This window comes from Schistocerca serialis, chromosome 3, assembly GCF_023864345.2.
Source record: "Schistocerca serialis cubense isolate TAMUIC-IGC-003099 chromosome 3, iqSchSeri2.2, whole genome shotgun sequence".
Taxonomy (NCBI): domain Eukaryota; kingdom Metazoa; phylum Arthropoda; class Insecta; order Orthoptera; family Acrididae; genus Schistocerca; species Schistocerca serialis.
Window position 1 is genome coordinate 525,230,745 of NC_064640.1, and position 17,575 is coordinate 525,248,319.

At 42.7% G+C, this 17,575-nt stretch overlaps 1 protein-coding gene across 1 annotated transcript in view; it reads left to right on the top strand.

Annotated features, from left to right (window-relative positions):
* The window catches only part of LOC126470977 (neuronal PAS domain-containing protein 4), a 1,201,991-nt gene that overhangs the window by 1,015,073 nt on the left and 169,343 nt on the right, over positions 1-17,575 (top strand). Inside the window, exon 6 of the mRNA XM_050099023.1 lies at positions 2,338-2,522. Within this exon, the coding sequence (XP_049954980.1) occupies positions 2,338-2,522 (185 nt within the window). The remainder of the gene's footprint in view (positions 1-2,337; positions 2,523-17,575) is intronic.

Genomic DNA, 17,575 nt, shown 5'->3' on the forward strand with positions numbered 1-17,575 from the left:
CAGCAATATTCAGGAATCAACCGTACGAGATATTTGTAAGCAACTTTGCCTCGTAAGTCATAGAGGGAGATGTGTGCGCTTTGGACACAGCTCAGGCCGTCCTCCGGAATTTGTTGGGGGACACTGAGCGGTGAGAGATCACGATAACTTCCTACCGCTTTTGGTGTCTCTTGCAGCCCATGCCAGTAGATGAAGGTTTCTACACGCTACTATGAAGATTGATGATGTACACTGCTGGCCAATATAATTGCAACACCATGAACGCAGGATGCAAAAAACGCCTAACTGGCGTGAACTGCACACATGCTTGGATGAGCAAATGGTCATCATTTCGGCGCAACAGCACAAAGTGGATAGGATAACGCCTTCTATATTCCGTATATAAGGAAAGATTGCGCAACGGGTTTCTCGTTCATACAATAGCATTTGTATATTGATCGGTTTGAGAAGATTGTGTTGTGTCTCGTGTGAGAACAGGAACGTCTACCAGCATATGTCAGAATTTGGCAGCGGCGGCAGTGTCGTGGCCTTCCGAGACTGCGATTCATCGTTCCACGATGTCGCTGTTCGCACTGGCCGGGATCCCGCGATTTACATGCCACTATGGAATAGATAATATCAGGAGGGCTATTATCAACAATGTGCAGGATCTCAACAGTCCCTTGTGACTACCGCCAAGAAGGGCGAACACACAGTTCGCTCGACCATGCGGGATCGTAGAGCTACGCCTCATACCTTGAGATAGGAAATGGGCTTGTTTGCAGCACAAGAAGCATCCGCACGGAGAGTATGACAACGTAAGGAGCAGTTTGTACTTTTTGCAGGGCGGGCACTGTCGCGGTTTCCCTTGACGCGACAGCAGAGAGGCGCGCCAGTGAAACGACAGCATTGAACACGTAGGTGGTGCCAGGTCATCTTTTCAGACAATTATTCGTTCTGCATACAGAATCGAGATGGTCTTATTAGGTTGTGAAGGCTCCGAGTAGAACGAACGTTGTGAGATTATAATGGACAATCAAAAAGTTTCCGTTCGAACTCCGTGCAGGCCAGAATCGCTATGCGACTCAGGCAAAATCACCGTGAGCATTGAGGCAACCATCCTACCAACGCACCAGACCGAAGATACCCGTTTGATAAAATACCATGACCTGCTGTGTGAAGGAGTCCGTCACTGCCTGGTGCACATACTAGTTAGATGGGAATCGTTGACCCTTCGAGGTTTTTCCCAAGCGACCGAAGACGTGATAATCGCATGGGAAGAGATGCGGATTATAGGACTGTTGCTAGAGTGTCTCCCACAAGAGTCGGTACGTAATAGATGAGGCTGGCCTCCCAGATCGATCTGTGTCATGTGTCGAATCGTGAGCAGCACTGAACTTGGCACACCATCCCAGAACAGTTTTCGACAGACCACTGCCCCATACACAGTCTTCATTATCTGATGGTTGTCTACCGATGTTTGTCTTTCGGCAGCCAAGAAAAGCATAACTGCACATCTGTCCTGTTTGGCTGCATTTGATAATGACGTCGCAACAATTCACGTTTCCGCATTTACAACAAGCACGTCGGAAAGCCACGATTTCCGCACTGATCCCTTGCCTGCATGTCGGTGCTTATATACCTGCTACGGAGTCGCTCTGCGTCGCATATACACTGCAGCAACGCTCTCCAACAGAGACATTTTGATTGCTCCCTGTACATTAGTCATCTTCATACGGGCTCGGCACCTGGCATGGTTTGCCATTGGGTACACAAAAAGATCAAATCTGGTTGTCGAAGCTGGCAATTAGGACGTAGCCGTCACATTTATGACGTGTTAAGACTGCTGTCTTTTCTATTTTCGGAGTCATTATGGCGTCATCTTTCAACGAGATAATGCAAGACCGTATGTTGCCCTTCCTGTCCTAATCTACTTGGATACAGAGAGTAATTGAATGTTGCTCTGACTAGCACGTTCTCGAGACCTCCCACCCACTGAAAAATTTGATCATGCGTTGCCGCGAGTAGGGTTCACCAGTAATCGTCAGCCACTACGGCTGATGAACTCCGGCAGAGAACTGAAACAGCACAGAATGACTTACTTTTCTGTCATGTAGGCTCAGTTCGACTCGATACTCAGTTGGATTAGAACCATTGCTGCTGCCAGAGTTGACAGCTCTGTGTACTTAAGTTCGCACCCTCTAGGCCTAAATCCTCAAATCATCTACTAGTTTCGTCATGTGTTTTTAGGACTGTGTTTTTCACTCACTATGAGTAACATTTCGTTGTTTGCTACACTTACCGGTGTAGCAGATTTGATGACCAGCAGCGTATGAAGCCAATGTCGTGGTGTTCCAGGTGGTGCTGGTGCAGGGGCACTACCTGTCGTTCCTGCCGCTGTGCTCTCGCAACGAGCCCGTCTTCCTGGCCACGTGTACGCCAGTCGCCATGCCCGAGACGCGCGAGTGCGTCGTCCAGGGTGCCACCAACGTCTTCACCTCCATCCACGCCATGGACATGAAGTTCATGCACATCGATAAGAAGTGAGTACCCTCACCACCTCTTCACGTAGGATCTCTCCGCAACGGTGTTCGGCAAACGACGTGCTGCTTGACGATACAGAGATGCTGGATTCTGACTATACAGGGTGATATAGCTAAATGGGGACACACATCAGGAAACGATTCCTGAGTTGATAAGAAGCCAAAAGGTCATATGGATATAAGGCGAGAAAAGCGTTCCATGGTAATTTCACCCACTTGAAGGTGAAGATAAAAGATCGCTGACAGTGTAGGTTTCAGTGATTGAAAGTTCACGCAGCCAAGTGCAAATTTTCTGTCTTTGATAGTGCTTTAATGGTATGGAGGCAGCGAACCATCAGCATCGATTCAGCCTCAATGTGTGACCGCGTCGTTGGGGGAGTGAGCCTTCCACTACCTGTGGTTGAACTTGTCTTCCATGCTGGAAGACGTGCCTTTGGTTTTAGGAAGGGTAAAGTGGCTACTACATGGTAGAGCTCCGGTTCTCTTCCGCATTTCCGCGCGGAGACATCTCGATACCATCTTCGATGACCACACATTGAGAGAGAACCTGTGCTGATGGTTCGCTGCAACCATACCACTAAAACACTTATGCAGACAGAACATACCCACGTGCCTAGTGTGTTTTCATGTGTGCTTTCAATCACTGAAACCTTTATTGTCACAATCTTTTATTCCCACCTACAGGTGGGTGTACCTCCCTTCTAATTTATTTCTGGATATACACCCAGATCACGTTTTCAGCTTATTATACTGTAAGGACCGTTTCCTGCTGTTTGTTCCCATTCAGAAAAATCACCCTGTATAGGGTTTAGGGGCATTCAATTTCGAGACTTAACACGAAGAAGCGTCTCCTACAGCGCATTGTTTTGGGGCACGTGATAGGACCTCAAAATTTGTCTCATATTAATGTACTTATAAATAGCTGAAACATCCTAGTTAATATAGTAATTGCTTGCTTTTAATATAAGTCGAAGACACAAAGTTTGAATAAGAGAACGTGGTCATTCTTATAGCACTTTATAATAATCCATATCCAAGGCAACAATTATATTGCGCAACCTCCCGAATAGCTAGATTCGGCCTGTGGTCACCATAAGATTCGAGGTGTTATTATCTTCGCATATAAAATGTCACTAGAAAATATGTCACGTTATTATGATACTGAAGAAAGCTACCGGAGTAGTATTGGGCACAAGCCGATCATCAACGGATACTTATATACAGGGTAGTCGGAAACACTTTGAAAAGCTTGTTAATGTGTTGCTGGGTATGTTGCGATAAGAAATAATTGTTAAGGAAAAAATTCAGTACGTTGCGCCGTTTCCGACTCAATTAATACTGAAGTTAGCCAATCAGGCGGTTGCGTGCTCAAATTCAAGCGGCCCGTCGGATACAAATTAGTGTCATGTCCCCATAGCGTAGATGATAGCGCATGAGACTCAGCCTTTGGCTCGGGTTCGATCCTCACTACCGTCCCAATCCCAATTTTTGTATCACCCTCTTGTTCAATTTTAGGAAACCAAACGAAGAACACGTTTAGCGACACCATCGGGGCGCTTGAATTTGCACGCGCAACCGCCTGATTGGCTAACCTAAATGCTAATTTACTCGGAAACGGCGCAACGCGTCGAATTTTTTCCTTAACTATCATTTCTCAGCACAGTACAGATTAGCCGGTAATAAACAGAATCCTGAAAACGGTGATGATGTTTTGGATTTAACAAGTCCTTCATTGTTGTTGCGATCCTTAATTTGAGAACTGTGTGTAATGCAGCTCTTAATGCTGATCTCTTCTGTGTAAGTCTCTTGGTCTCTGTATAACTACTGCTAACTTCATGTATTTGATCCTGCTTACTGTATTCACGCTTCGGTCTCCCTTCCGCAAAAAAAAAAAAAAAAAAAAAAAAAAAAAAAAAAAAAAAAAAAAAAAAAAAAACCTTCTTTTTTGTCACATGGAAGCAAAAGCTCTCTTCTCTCTAACTCAGTTCAGTAGTTTATCAGTTACCCGGTCTACTCAAAATGGTTCAAATGGCTCTGAGCACTATGGGACTTAACAGCTGTGGTCATCAGTCCCCTAGAACTTAGAACTAATTAAACCTAACTAACCTAAGGACATCACACACATCCATGCCCGAGGCAGGATTCGAACCTGCGACCGTAGCAGTCGCGCGGTTCCGGACTGCGCGCTTAGAACCGCGAGACCACCGCGGCCGGCCCGGTCTACTCATCTAATATTAAATATTCCTCTAAAGCAATACTTTTCAAAATCTTCTATCACCTTTTTTGTCTGCAGTGTTCATCATACGTGTCTCACTTCCATGTAAGAGTACACCCCAAACAAATATTTTCAGAAAATATCGTATGTTAACATATTATTGTATCGATGCCTAGGTCTCCCTCTACAACTGTACCCCGTACAGTCCCTTCCACTACCAAAGCCCTTGATACCTGAGGATGTCATCTTTTAGTCAGATTGTGCCATAATTTTGTTTTTCTCCTTAATTCGTTGCAGTACCTCCTCATTTGTTATTCGAGATACACATCTAATCTTCAACGTTCTTCTATAGTACCACATTTCTAAAGCTTCCATTCTCTTCTTGTATGGACTGCTTATCGTTCACGTTTCACTTCCATACAAGGCTACGTTCCAGACACATACCATCGTAAATGATTTCTTAACGCTTCAGCTGATATTGGATGTTAACAGATTCCTCTTTTTTTAAAACATCCCTTTCCTGCTATAGCGAATCTGCATTTCATGTCCTCTCAACTTTCGCCATCATTAACTATGTTTCTGCCCCAGTAGTAAAACTCATTTGCCATTTTTAGTGTCTCATTTACTAATATACATCCCTCAGCAACACTTGATTTAATTTGACAACATTCCATTACGCTTGTTTTATTTTTGTGTATCACGAGCGATCTGCCCCGGCTTTGCATGGGGAACTCCCCATCGCATCCCCCTTAGATTTGGTTGTAAGATGGCCCAGTGGATAGCTCGTCCAAATCCGAACACAGATCAAGCATTAAAACAGGAAGAATGTGTTCTGAACAGTGAAAAAAGAAACAAAATGGAAACAGTGAACGGTCCAGGCGTTAAGATGTGCGACATAGAGCGAACTGCAACAACCACGGCGTCGTTGTTATGTCGTCGCGGTGTTGGACTGCGATGTGGGATATCCGTGTCCAGATTTCTCTCGTGCCCCATATTTTTGTCTTCATAAAATTAAGAACTGTCCGTCCGGTCATTAACGTGTCTGTTCGCTGTATTCAAATTTTTGTCTGTGTCGTGATGTAACGTTCGTTTCCAGTAACAAGGTACAACGAAGGGACCTCCAGACGTACAAACCTCCTATTTGTTCTACAGAAGTGCCACACATTATGACTCTTGCGTTTAGTTTTGGAATTTTGATTCTTAAATTCACTTGTTGTATCATAGTTCACACCCGTTTACTTGCTGTTTTCATTTCTGTGAAGGGTCTATGCGGCGTCCCGCCTGCTCTCACTATTCATCACATTTACTTGTGACAGTAATATGTTCTTATTATGTGACTCACATTAACCAGTGTATACTATGACAATTTCCAAGAAGGCAGAAGGAGAACAGACAGGTCAATGGCCGGACGCACAGTTCATAAATTTACGAAGAAAAGGGGCACGAGGGAGACCTGAGCGTGGATCTCCCGCTCTGCAGTCCAACACCGTGACCACACAACCACTACACCGTGGTTGTGGCAACACGCTCTATGTTACACATCGTAAGCTGGACCGTTCACTGTTTCTATTTTGCTTCTTTTTTCACAGTTCAATACATCTTCTGCCCGTTTTCATCCTGGATCTGTGTTCAGTTTTTGGCGGGCTATCCACTGGGCCATTTTAGAAATAAATCTTAGTTGGGTGCGATGGGAAGTTTCCCTTGTAAGACGACTTGTATGGCGTAGTGGTAGTAAACTATACACTCAAACATTCCTCGTGAATCAGACTGCTAGTGAACCATTGCTACAGTAGTTCCTGACGTTACCCTACAAATACAGCCACAAAAAGGCGTCGCGGGACTTCAAGTAGCTCCAGACAGGTTGAAGTCTTGAGTTTTTCAATTCTTGTTCTTTTTATTGACTTTAATCTACGGAATTTCTCCTCTGAAATGATATAAAATACATATACATTACTGCCTTATTTCTTGTTTATGAATTCGTTTAAACAAACCACTGTGCTGACGTGACGACGAACGTTTGTCAGTTTTCAGACCGGAATTTGATTTTTTGAATCACCCGCCTCCGAGGGCAATTATTTAGGAGATGGAGACTCAAAAGTTTTCAGATCAGTTGAGGAAGAGAAACCATATACAGAAAATGTAACTATCACTAAATTGGAGTGCAAAGATCATATACAAAAGCGAACTGACACGAGAATGCAATGACTGAAAGCTGCAAACAAGGGTAAGAAACTGGAAGATGGGAGACGATAAAATGATAGGAACAGACTCACAGAATTTTTCAGTATAAAATCAAAAATTATTGTAGCATAGTCATCAGGTAAAATGTTAGTAGTGTAGAAGATATGAGAACAGTTATATTGGCAGTTTTGTTTCACCTCTCTTCAACAGACGATACACCTGTTCATCGCCTGTGCCCTCCAGGAAGGAATTTCTAGTACAAATACAACAGAGCACAGCAAAATGTTGAAAAATTTGTTCACAAACCAGGTACGTCTTTTGCCATAGTGGGGGTCTTGAAAGAAACTTTCAAAGATTTGTCAGATGACAGGCTATTGAAAAAATCTCTTCACCGCCACACCCAGACTCCTAAGTCCATCAACAGCATAATCTGGATCGTAATTCTCAAGACAGTGTTTGTGTCAATTAGTAAACTGAATTTTTGTGTCCTCGATGCAGTAGTAACGTTCATTGAGGGAAATGCTGCAAGGTGTGAAGTCTGAAAAAAACTGATACAAACTACTGGTTGTTTAGCAGTGAAACAAAAGGTAAATTTTGGTAAAGAAAGATTTGGGCAGTCAGAGGGAGCTTTTGGAGACCGCGGAACAAAATGAAGACAGCGCAGATGAACAGGAAAAAGGAAATTGGAAGATGAGATGGAAGAGGCAGTAGACTGCCGATCATATAGAGCAGATGTGCAGAGACCACTTTAATAGTTGTTTCCCGTAAATTTTATTTTTTAAGGATAAACTACACTTTTTCTCTGCTCCTGTTTGCTACAATATGTTGGCACTTACAGGGAATACGCTTTGGAGTATTATGATTATTTTAACACGGGGGTTTTCTTGTGTTGTAAATCTCACAGAAGTTAGAGCCATACATACGAGTACAAAGAAAAGTGTAGACAGTTTTTTATTTGTATGACTACTTTTTACAATAATAAGGATTATCTTTAAACTTCTGAAATCCCTCTGTTAAAGTAGTTATAAATGTGTAGCCTATAAGGCACATTTTTCAAATTTTATTCCCAATGTTTTCTGAGAAATAAATATTACATTGGTTAAGGTAGAGATTTCCTACCTGTCTAGAGCCCCTTAATTTATAATATATGTAGATTATGACGTTAAATCTGGTAATTACTGAACGAGATGCCACTTCACACATAGGTACGTCACGGGTCTTTAGGTGTGTGTGTATACCGTCCAACAAACAAAGGTAATTTACAGTGAAAGTAGTGTAATGAAAAGAACATATTTTCCCGCACAGTTATGTGAATTCCTTACTTGAGTACCACAGGACACAGGATCCTGGTAGCCACATCCGCTGTGTCCATCTGGCGGGCGGGCAACTGCAGCTTGGACTGCCCAAATTTGTTTCTGTCAGCGAAGCGGCCTTTCCTACGAGAATATTCATTAACAGTGATAAACTGCGCGTTCATGCGAAACCTTAAATATAAGGTTACGCCGCGCACGCCGGCACGACTGGCCGCTAATAACGCGCTACCACACGCTGCTCCGGACGCGCGCTGCGCCAAACTTAAATCAGGGCGACGCGCCGCTCCAATTTAATACCCGGCAGCTCCCGCAAAATAGAATCACGTCACAAACAGTAGACTTTATCAACTTTCTAAAGCAGCTGCTAATATTCTTTTTATCTGGCTCGTTTGTTTGTTCCCGTACACTGATCGCACGCGCTAACGCAATTAGCGGACGCGCATCCGCGTCTTTCGGCGTTTTTTTATTGCTCTTAATATTAATGATCGCGCAAGTTGCAACGTAGCCTCAGTCTTATGCACCTAGTAGCAATACGTATGTTCTTGTCCAGTATCTCAGATACTTGTCGTTATTCACGATCAGAACAAGTCCGGTAGCGACGAGCGTCTGAGGTTTCCAGGACAATTTATGCATTGAATTATTCTCGCACGTGTGCTAGAAGACGAGACTACTAACTAGGTCATAATTTTAGGGAATTTGTATCTCATCAGCCAATTCAGTTTTCCTGCTGGTCTTATTGGGGAACTGGAATGGATCTGTTTATTTTGTACAGTAGTTTGGTAACAGGCGGTGCCTTGCAAACGCAAGCGTGTAATTAGCTGATGCCGCTAAAGCATATTTTGTGCTGTAGTCCTTTGTGATACATATAGTTATTGGCATGAGGCGTTTCGGCAGCATACTGACATCCAAAAGGTTTCTGCGGATCCTATTTCATCATTTAAATTTAATTTTTTCCCTGTGTTTGCCGCTCACTGATCTCACTGAAAGAAACGTGATGTGTGAGTTGAAAAATGCGGACTACTTTCTATTGAGTTCCTGATATTATTTTAAATTCAGTTACATGGATCTGATAATCTGTAACATTGTACAGTGGGGAAGTACAAGTTATTTAACCAGACAAACATGAAAAAAGTACAGCCACATAGATCTTCGCTAAAAAACTTGAATAGTGCAGGTACAAGAAATGTTCGGAAATTCCCGTTACAAACTTCTATGACTTGTTGAGGGGAGTGAGTATAAAATATTTTGAATTGAAAACCCATGTCCAGAGACGTACGGTTTCCGTTCTACGACAGTTTCAATTCAGACGTTTAAATCATCCACTTCTGCATCTAAACTTGAATTAGGCGTGATGTAGTGCAGCTATTAGATAACAGTTCTAACGGAAACATAACGAAACATCCGTTCATCACTTAAGAACATTTGTTTGTATTGACACTTAAACATTACATGTTATTACAAAACAAAAAAGAAATCAGCATACTGTAAGTACGGAACGGAACTGACGCATTGCAACATCAGGTAACCGTATGACGTAACACACGTCATCCTGTCTGCTCTGCTGCATACCAGGACAAGTAACTCTGAAACCTTTCTCTTACCTTCAGAAAACGTGTACCCGTAACACATCTTAAATGAAACCTTCGTAGAACGGAGACGTTACGTTTCCGGACGTGGGTTCCAATTCAATACGTTATGCACTCAGTCCCCTCCACTAGTCCTAGAAGTTGTAACGAGAATTTTCGAACACCCGATATAATATGGTGACATATGCACATATTTTATCCCCAGGACGGTAGCGTGCTAGTGAAATGCATCCTACCAACTTATCTGAAGAATAAAAATTGACCGGAGCAGAATGAAGGCGCTATTTTTTAGCGAAGTTCGAAAGTGAAATTTCGTATCTGAACGACTGGAATGTGTCACACGGAAAAAAATGAAGTTATAGCCATTCTGTCGCCTGAATATGTACGATGATTCCTTCCAGATTCAGGAATAGATGACGCAATGTAGCTAACCAACCGGGCACCTTTTCGGAGAAACATAGTTCGATTCCTATTCTCAACACTCTCGCGCTAAGCCTTCACTGCAAACTCATTAAGAGCCAGAGGCAATGCTGCTTCCTTACTAGCGCTCGCTACTTGCTCGACCGTAACATTCATACAGATATTCTGCGCCTCGTGATAATGACACAGATAAAGCAATAAGAATACACACCAGTACCTGGAAGTAAACAGTGTGCAAGCCCACGTCACTGGATGCTACTGTGACGCCGGAAGTATCTCTTTCGCCTTGTTTGACTTGTTATTATTTTATAAGGCTTCCAAGGGGGACAAATATTTCATTTTATCTATAATTCGCAGTTAAGGATGTTACTGTATTCACTATACGCGAATAGTGCATTCTTCCATTCCCAAATATTCATAATAATTATTTCCACACAGAGTCACATTTGTATTCTAAAGTATAAACATAATTATTTGTGGAAATAAAATTAACTTTAGTGTTTATATACCAATAAAAACAAAAATTATTAAAGAAAGATAATAATTGTAGTCGTTTCCATAGAACAAACATTTCTTACAAATATTTGTCTTTTATTATAGTACACAAGATTTTTCTGTCCCTCTGCGTCTCTCATTAGTTCCCTTGATTTTGAGACAGATGATGTAGGAAATAGTTTTGGTCCGTACATGCAGATGTGCGTCATGATCGTACTGATGCGCAATTGGGAAGTAGGTTTACATTGTGTAACGGTTAACGTGAATAACTCTTCATAGCTTTTCTGGAGCGTACTTCCCTACATCCCTTCCCTCGAGAGCAAAGTAAGTTTCATAAGAACAAAATTTCACTTCACAATAAGGCCACAGGCACTGCAGTGCATTGTGCAGCACAGTAAATCACGAGTTAAAAAAATTACCAGGAGAGGTGAAGCAGCGGTTAACAAATGGTTCAAATGGCTCTGAGCACTATGGGACTTAGCGGCTAAGGTCATCAGTCCCCTAGAACTTAGAACTACTTAAACCTAACTAACCTAAGGACATCACACACATCCATGGCCGGCCGGAGTGGCCATGCGGTTCTAGGCGCTAGAGTCTGGAACCGAGCGACCGCTACGGTCGCAGGTTCGAATCCTGTCTCGGGCATGGATGTGTGTGATGTCCTTAGGTTAGTTAGGTTTAATTAGTTCTAAGTTCTAGGCGACTGATGATCTCAGAAGTTAAGTCGCATAGTTGGTTCAAATGGCTCTGAGCACTATGGGACTTAACAGCTATGGTCATCAGTCCCCTAGAACTTAGAACTACTTAAACCTAACTAACCTAAGGACAGCACACAACACCCAGCCATCACGAGGCAGAGAAAATCCCTGACCCCGCCGGGAATCGAACCCGGGAACCCGGGCGTGGGAAGCGAGAACGCTACCGCACGACCACGAGATGCGGGCTAAGTCGCATAGTGCTCAGAGCCATTTGAACCATATTGAACACATCCATGTCCGAGGCAGGAATCGAACCTGCGACCGTAGCGGTGGCGTGGTTCCAGACTGAAGCGCCTAGAACCGCTCGGCCACTCCGACCGGCAAATTACGAGTAATTCACACTGAAAGCAGAGGCTACATCTTATACATCCTGCGAAATTTACCAATTTATTCAGTTTTGTTTAAGTAGCATTATGCATTATGCACTAGCTGTTCTGTAATTTTATCATGACTGTTGACACTTGCATCAGAGGCTTAATAATGAGAACTGGTAGGCTGGCAAAATCGTAATGTAATATACAATGTTGGTAATGACTGTTAAGAAATTGACGTCTAGTAGATCCCTCGTAGTATCAGTATTTTGGCTGCTTTTTGAACTATAGCCATACAATTCATTAAAAGACGATATTTAGTAAAAAGTGAATGTTACCGGACAAACGTCTGAGCTTTGGGGCATTCTGAATCCTTTTCAGGCAGAATATTTGAAGCATGTGTGGACGGACGTTGATACCAGTTTGTGTGTCCCTTGTACCTCCAAGATCTTTTGCTGCTATATCACTAAAAGTACAGTGCCGTTCTGATATCTGCTTTTATTGTGTCGTGTCGACAATAAGAGCTGTACAGAACGTGTGTTGGTTAATTGTTTCCAACATTATGTCACAAGAACTATTTTCTCTCACTACGATTTCCAATTTGCAATAATGTTTTCTTCGTGTAGCCGAACCTACAAAATAATTCGTAAGCAACAACGCTAGAGTTCGCTATAAAAACTGATAAATATATTTCTACTTCGACAAGAATTCGTTAGACGTAAACTAGATATAAAACTTACTGATAGTAGCGTTGAAACTCTCCTCCACACAACACATAACTAAATGAAGATCGTAGATTCAGGAATGTTTCGAGGCAACTTGTTTTACATGGGTGAAAGGCGCGGTTATAGGCACATCAAGAAGGCTCATTGTCCAGAGAACTGCCGCGTGCTCCATGTAAATAAAGTCACCGTTATAGTAACAGCCTGAGAAAGGAGAAAATTTCGAAATGTGTTGGTCAGCTAACCTACTGGGCGAAGGCAGTGGGGAACGAGTTGCGTCTGGCGCCAGCTGAGGTTGGCACGGTTCCCGTACACAAGTTAATTGGCAAATAAATGCTTCAGGATGTAGTTTAGGCAAGGATTGTGGCTACCCTTGACTACCGTAGCGGAGGAACCGGAGCGCCAACTCACGTTACGGAACTTTACTCTCAAACTTTACGACGCTCTTTGGTTTTTACCTGCTCGTCGCCAGACACAGCTGCTCAGCAATGAAATTTGGCGAAGAAGATGTTATTTCTGGCCGGCTGATTAGAATGTCAGCCTGTTTAGTAGCTCCCGTGCCCTCTGTAAGCAGCTGTGCCGCGACTTCAAGTGGAAAGTTAGTTCCGTGGATGGAGATATTTTCGCAGTTACTGGCCGGAAGTTATAGCACGCGAGACCTGCACAATGTATTCTTGGCAATACTAAAATAACTTTTTGCGTTTTCAGTAATCTGTGATGTACTCCGGGTGGCTCTGAGAAGCACAGAAAAAGTCTGAATTGAAGACATTTCCCATCTGAACTGTAAATTTCTCACTTTACATCAGAGGTAGCCTAGTTTCCACCTTGTACAGTATAGGGTTGGGAAGAAGGCTTAAGGAATGTATCTAAAGTTATATTACTATCAAAAATATTTTCAGTTACATCCGCGTATTAGCATTGTCTACAGCATTAATGCTTTCTTTTTGCAACCACTCTGTATTATTTCCACCCATGTAAAGCACGTAGTGAACCTTCCAATTAAAGACCCAGCGGCAGACTTTTTCGCTAACTAAAATGATCATTAAATATCCTACGAATCTTGGAGGTGCCATGTTCCCCAGAACATTCGTGTGTACTTGCTACTAAAATAGCCGAATCTACCATCTATAGTAAGAATGTTTCAAGCTTGTTCCGGTAGCGCCTGAACACTCAGAACAGATCTTCTAGGATCTTCTTTGTAGCCTTAGCTACTGTCTAGTTGTGCAAACAACTTGTCGTATGACGTGTTGCTGATCCTAATTATGATTACGAGAAACAGATACTATCAGTGGAACAGCCCATCATTCACCAGCAGTCGTTTGAAGATGTCTGAAAGTCTCGTTATTAAAAATGCGTGCAGATCGTACAGTTCTATCTGGAGAAACCGTCCAAAAACAATATATCGTATCTGTCAGAAAGTCGCTTGAAAGTAAAGAACGGTAAATATTTTAAGGACATCTGTAACTGACATGATACAGTACAAAACAAATTTAAAAATTTATCTGCTTCATTCACATTTTTATTAGCATCAACGACGCCTTTCTACAGTTTTGACCCTCATCTTCAATCGAAAAAAGGGTTTACGTGTGTATTTTCACTTGCTGTAACCAATCGTCGTCTTTGCGTTTTATTCTGAAACTGTTTCTGTAACCTGCAGACAACAGGGTGTTATCCACACATAGAAAAATCTACGTATGTGATGTTACTGGAACAATATCAAAGTACATTGCAAAGCAGATGACTGGTGACAGAACGCAAAAATGTACATGTAAACTCATTTTTCACCTGACGATTAAGGCTAAAACCTTTGAGACGCGTCCTGGATGTTACTAAAAATGTGAATGACGGAAATAGCTTTTTTAATTTTTCCCAGATTCGATCTCAGTACAGTCAAGAATTTTCCATCGATGTGGGGATTGGAACAAGAACCATTCAACCTCTTGAGAATGCCAGAGGAGCCACTTCAAAAAGAAGTAGTGGAGAGAGTGATGAGTTCTCCACGTGTTCATCCAGTGAGGGCATGAGAGGGACGGAATATGCTACAGCACGATAGCGCAGCTTAGTTTAGAGTATCTCATGTAGACCGCTACTGAGCGCACGGAAGCTTGCAGTTTGCAGGAACAGGAACCTGGCCACAGCACCGCTCACTGTGCCTGGAGAAACCCACCACTAACGTGTTATGGCTGCTTATTGATCAGTCCGCTAAATTACGTCTCCAAATACGCTTTCAGATACCCTTTGTATGTTAAGCTGTTCCCGTTGTAGCCGACAAGTTGCTTTGAGTAATGAGTATCTTGCATCCGGGATTTTTCCGCTTTTAAATGCAGCAACGTGACACTGAACGTTTCCAATGTAGGTGTTCCAGTCTTACTCATTTTGCACATTGTAGGCACATACTTTCTTTGGGCTTTTATAAGGAGACTTTCGACTTACCTACGATGCATACATTTTTATTACAATGCGGTGCCAATATTCTGTTCAGAAATAAACTCGTCTCAGTTGTCAGTTTTTTCCAATTAAGCTTCACAACCAATGTCATAATTTCTGTTGGAGACAGTAATGATTAATTGTTAACTAACTCCGTCCGAACGGGCCATGAGGGCGCAACGGTACCGACCGCCGTGTCATTCTCAGCCCATAAGCGCCACTGGATGTGGGTGTGGAGGGGCCTTTGGTCAGCAGACCTAACCCCTTGCCGTTGTCAGCTTTTCTGACTGTTAAGTTTTCCAGTAATTTTATTAACTGTCTAGGCCGTATTACCAGGAGAGGTGAAGCAGCGGTTAACAAATGGTTCAAATGGCTCTGAGCACTATGGGACTCAACTGCTGTGGTCATCAGTCCCCTAGAACTTAGAACTACTTAAACCTAACTAACCTATGGACATCACACACATCCATGCCCAAGGCAGGATTCGAACCTGCGACCGTAGCAGTCGCACGGTGCAGCGGTTAACAGTCTGAACTCATATTCCGGAGGACGATAGTTTAAATCCGTGTCAGGCCATCCGGATTTAGATTTCCCATGATATCCGTAAATCGCTCCAGGTGAATGCTGGGGTGGTTTCTTTGAAAGGAAACGGACAATCCGAGCTTGTGTTCCGTCTCTAATGACCTTGATGTCGACAGGCTGTAAATATTCTTTCCTTCTTCTTTCTATTGTATCACTGATATTTTATCATTGCGATCCACGCGGTTAATAAAGTTATTGAAAGTAACTGAGAAACCAAAAGCAGACAGTTAGAAATTAAGTACTGCTAGTTCCTAAGACACTATGGCCACAGTATAGAGTCTTATGCAGAAAAATGGTTAGAAAATTTTATTGTCTTCCCCAAGATACTTAATGACAACGAAAACACACGTATGGGAAAGACGCAACAAAACTATTTAAACTTTTAAACTGCAAACATCTGTTGTGGTTTTTTAAATGATATCATTACCGTCATTTGACCTTTCTTATTTCTAATTTATTTCACTATCGCGTTTCAGGCTGTAAAGCCAGTTTCAAGGAAGGATGAAAAAAAGCCAGTAACAGAAATTTCTGAATGGCATTTTGTCACCACCTTGCACTTGAAAATGTTTCTATAGCCGAAACCACGTTAATAAAATAAATAAATAAGTAATAAAAACTTACAGTCGAGAGGCGGCAATGATTTCATTTAACAAGTACATTATATGTGTGGTCCCTAACTAAGAAGAAATCGCCTTGTGTTTTTCCTTACTGGCGGTATCTTTCTTTACGACGTCTCCATCTGATGAGTGTATTCATTGTGAATCTGGTGTTAGTTTCAGTCGATGCGCGTCTGTCCAAGTGTCAGGAAGGCTGTTTAGTGTAAGGCAAGATATGTCGCGCATACTGTCATGTTTTTATGTTTTAACTGTTGGTGAATTTTATGTCAAATACAGAGGTGGAAAACTAGTTGAAACGTAAACTTCATGTACATCACACCAAAACAGACCGCTATATCTGATCAAACGGTGGTTCAACCAATGCGAATCCTGTCTCGCATCCTAGTATATACAGGAGGCTGACAGAAGGATGGGAGGGAATCTTATGCAATTATTCCTGCAAAATAGCGACAAGTTCAAGTAACAGGGTTGGAGGTGGTCAGCGATCACATATCCTTCCCTATAAAGCAGACCACAAAGTCTCAATAATACTGAGATCTGGTGCCATGGAAGAAACAGCATTTCTATCTCGTATTCACAAAGCCAGTCCTGGACGATGCAAGCAGTGTCAACCAGGACCCTGCCGTCTTGTAATACAGCATCGCAATTGGGCAACAAACATTGTACCTTCGGACGGATCTGATCAACCAAAATGGTAACATAATCCTTAGTAGTAATGCGGTCTTGGTGAGCAACATAGAGCCCATGGAATACCAGGATATATGGTAGCTGCCCAAATCATCACCTATCCGCCGGCCCCTATGGCCGAGCGGTTCTAGGCACTTCAGTCCGGAACAGCGCGACTGCTACAATCGCAGGTTCGAATCCTGTCTCGGGTATGGATGTGTGTGATGTCCTTAGGTTAGTTAGGTTTAAGTAGTTCTAAGTTATAGGGGACTGACGACCTCAGATGTTAAGTCCCATAGTGCTCAGAGCCATCACCTATCCCCCGCTATGTTTCACTTTGCCAGAAGTTGGAAAGAGTGTGTAACAAGACTCAGCGGACAAACTGACGTTGTTAGATTGCTCTATAGCGCACGTTTTCTGGCTTTGGCACCTTGTTTCTCTGTCACGAACATTTGAATCACTGATTAGTAGTTTTGGAATTGTATTTCGCCCTGCAAGTCTATGTCTTCGTGTTGTTTACATGCTGACGGAGTCCGCGAGTGCGACATTCAGATCTGCAGTGACTTTTGCAGCTGTCGTCGTCTTATATTTCGTCACAATTATCTTCAATCACTCTCCGACACGAACACTTAACGCACACTTACTTCCAAGTTGCGACTTAGTGAACGAACGTTTTCCTCTTTCCCTGTATGCGGTATAAATCTTCGACACGATGGCCCAAAACTTCGGCTGCCTTGATTATGGAAGCACCCAACATACG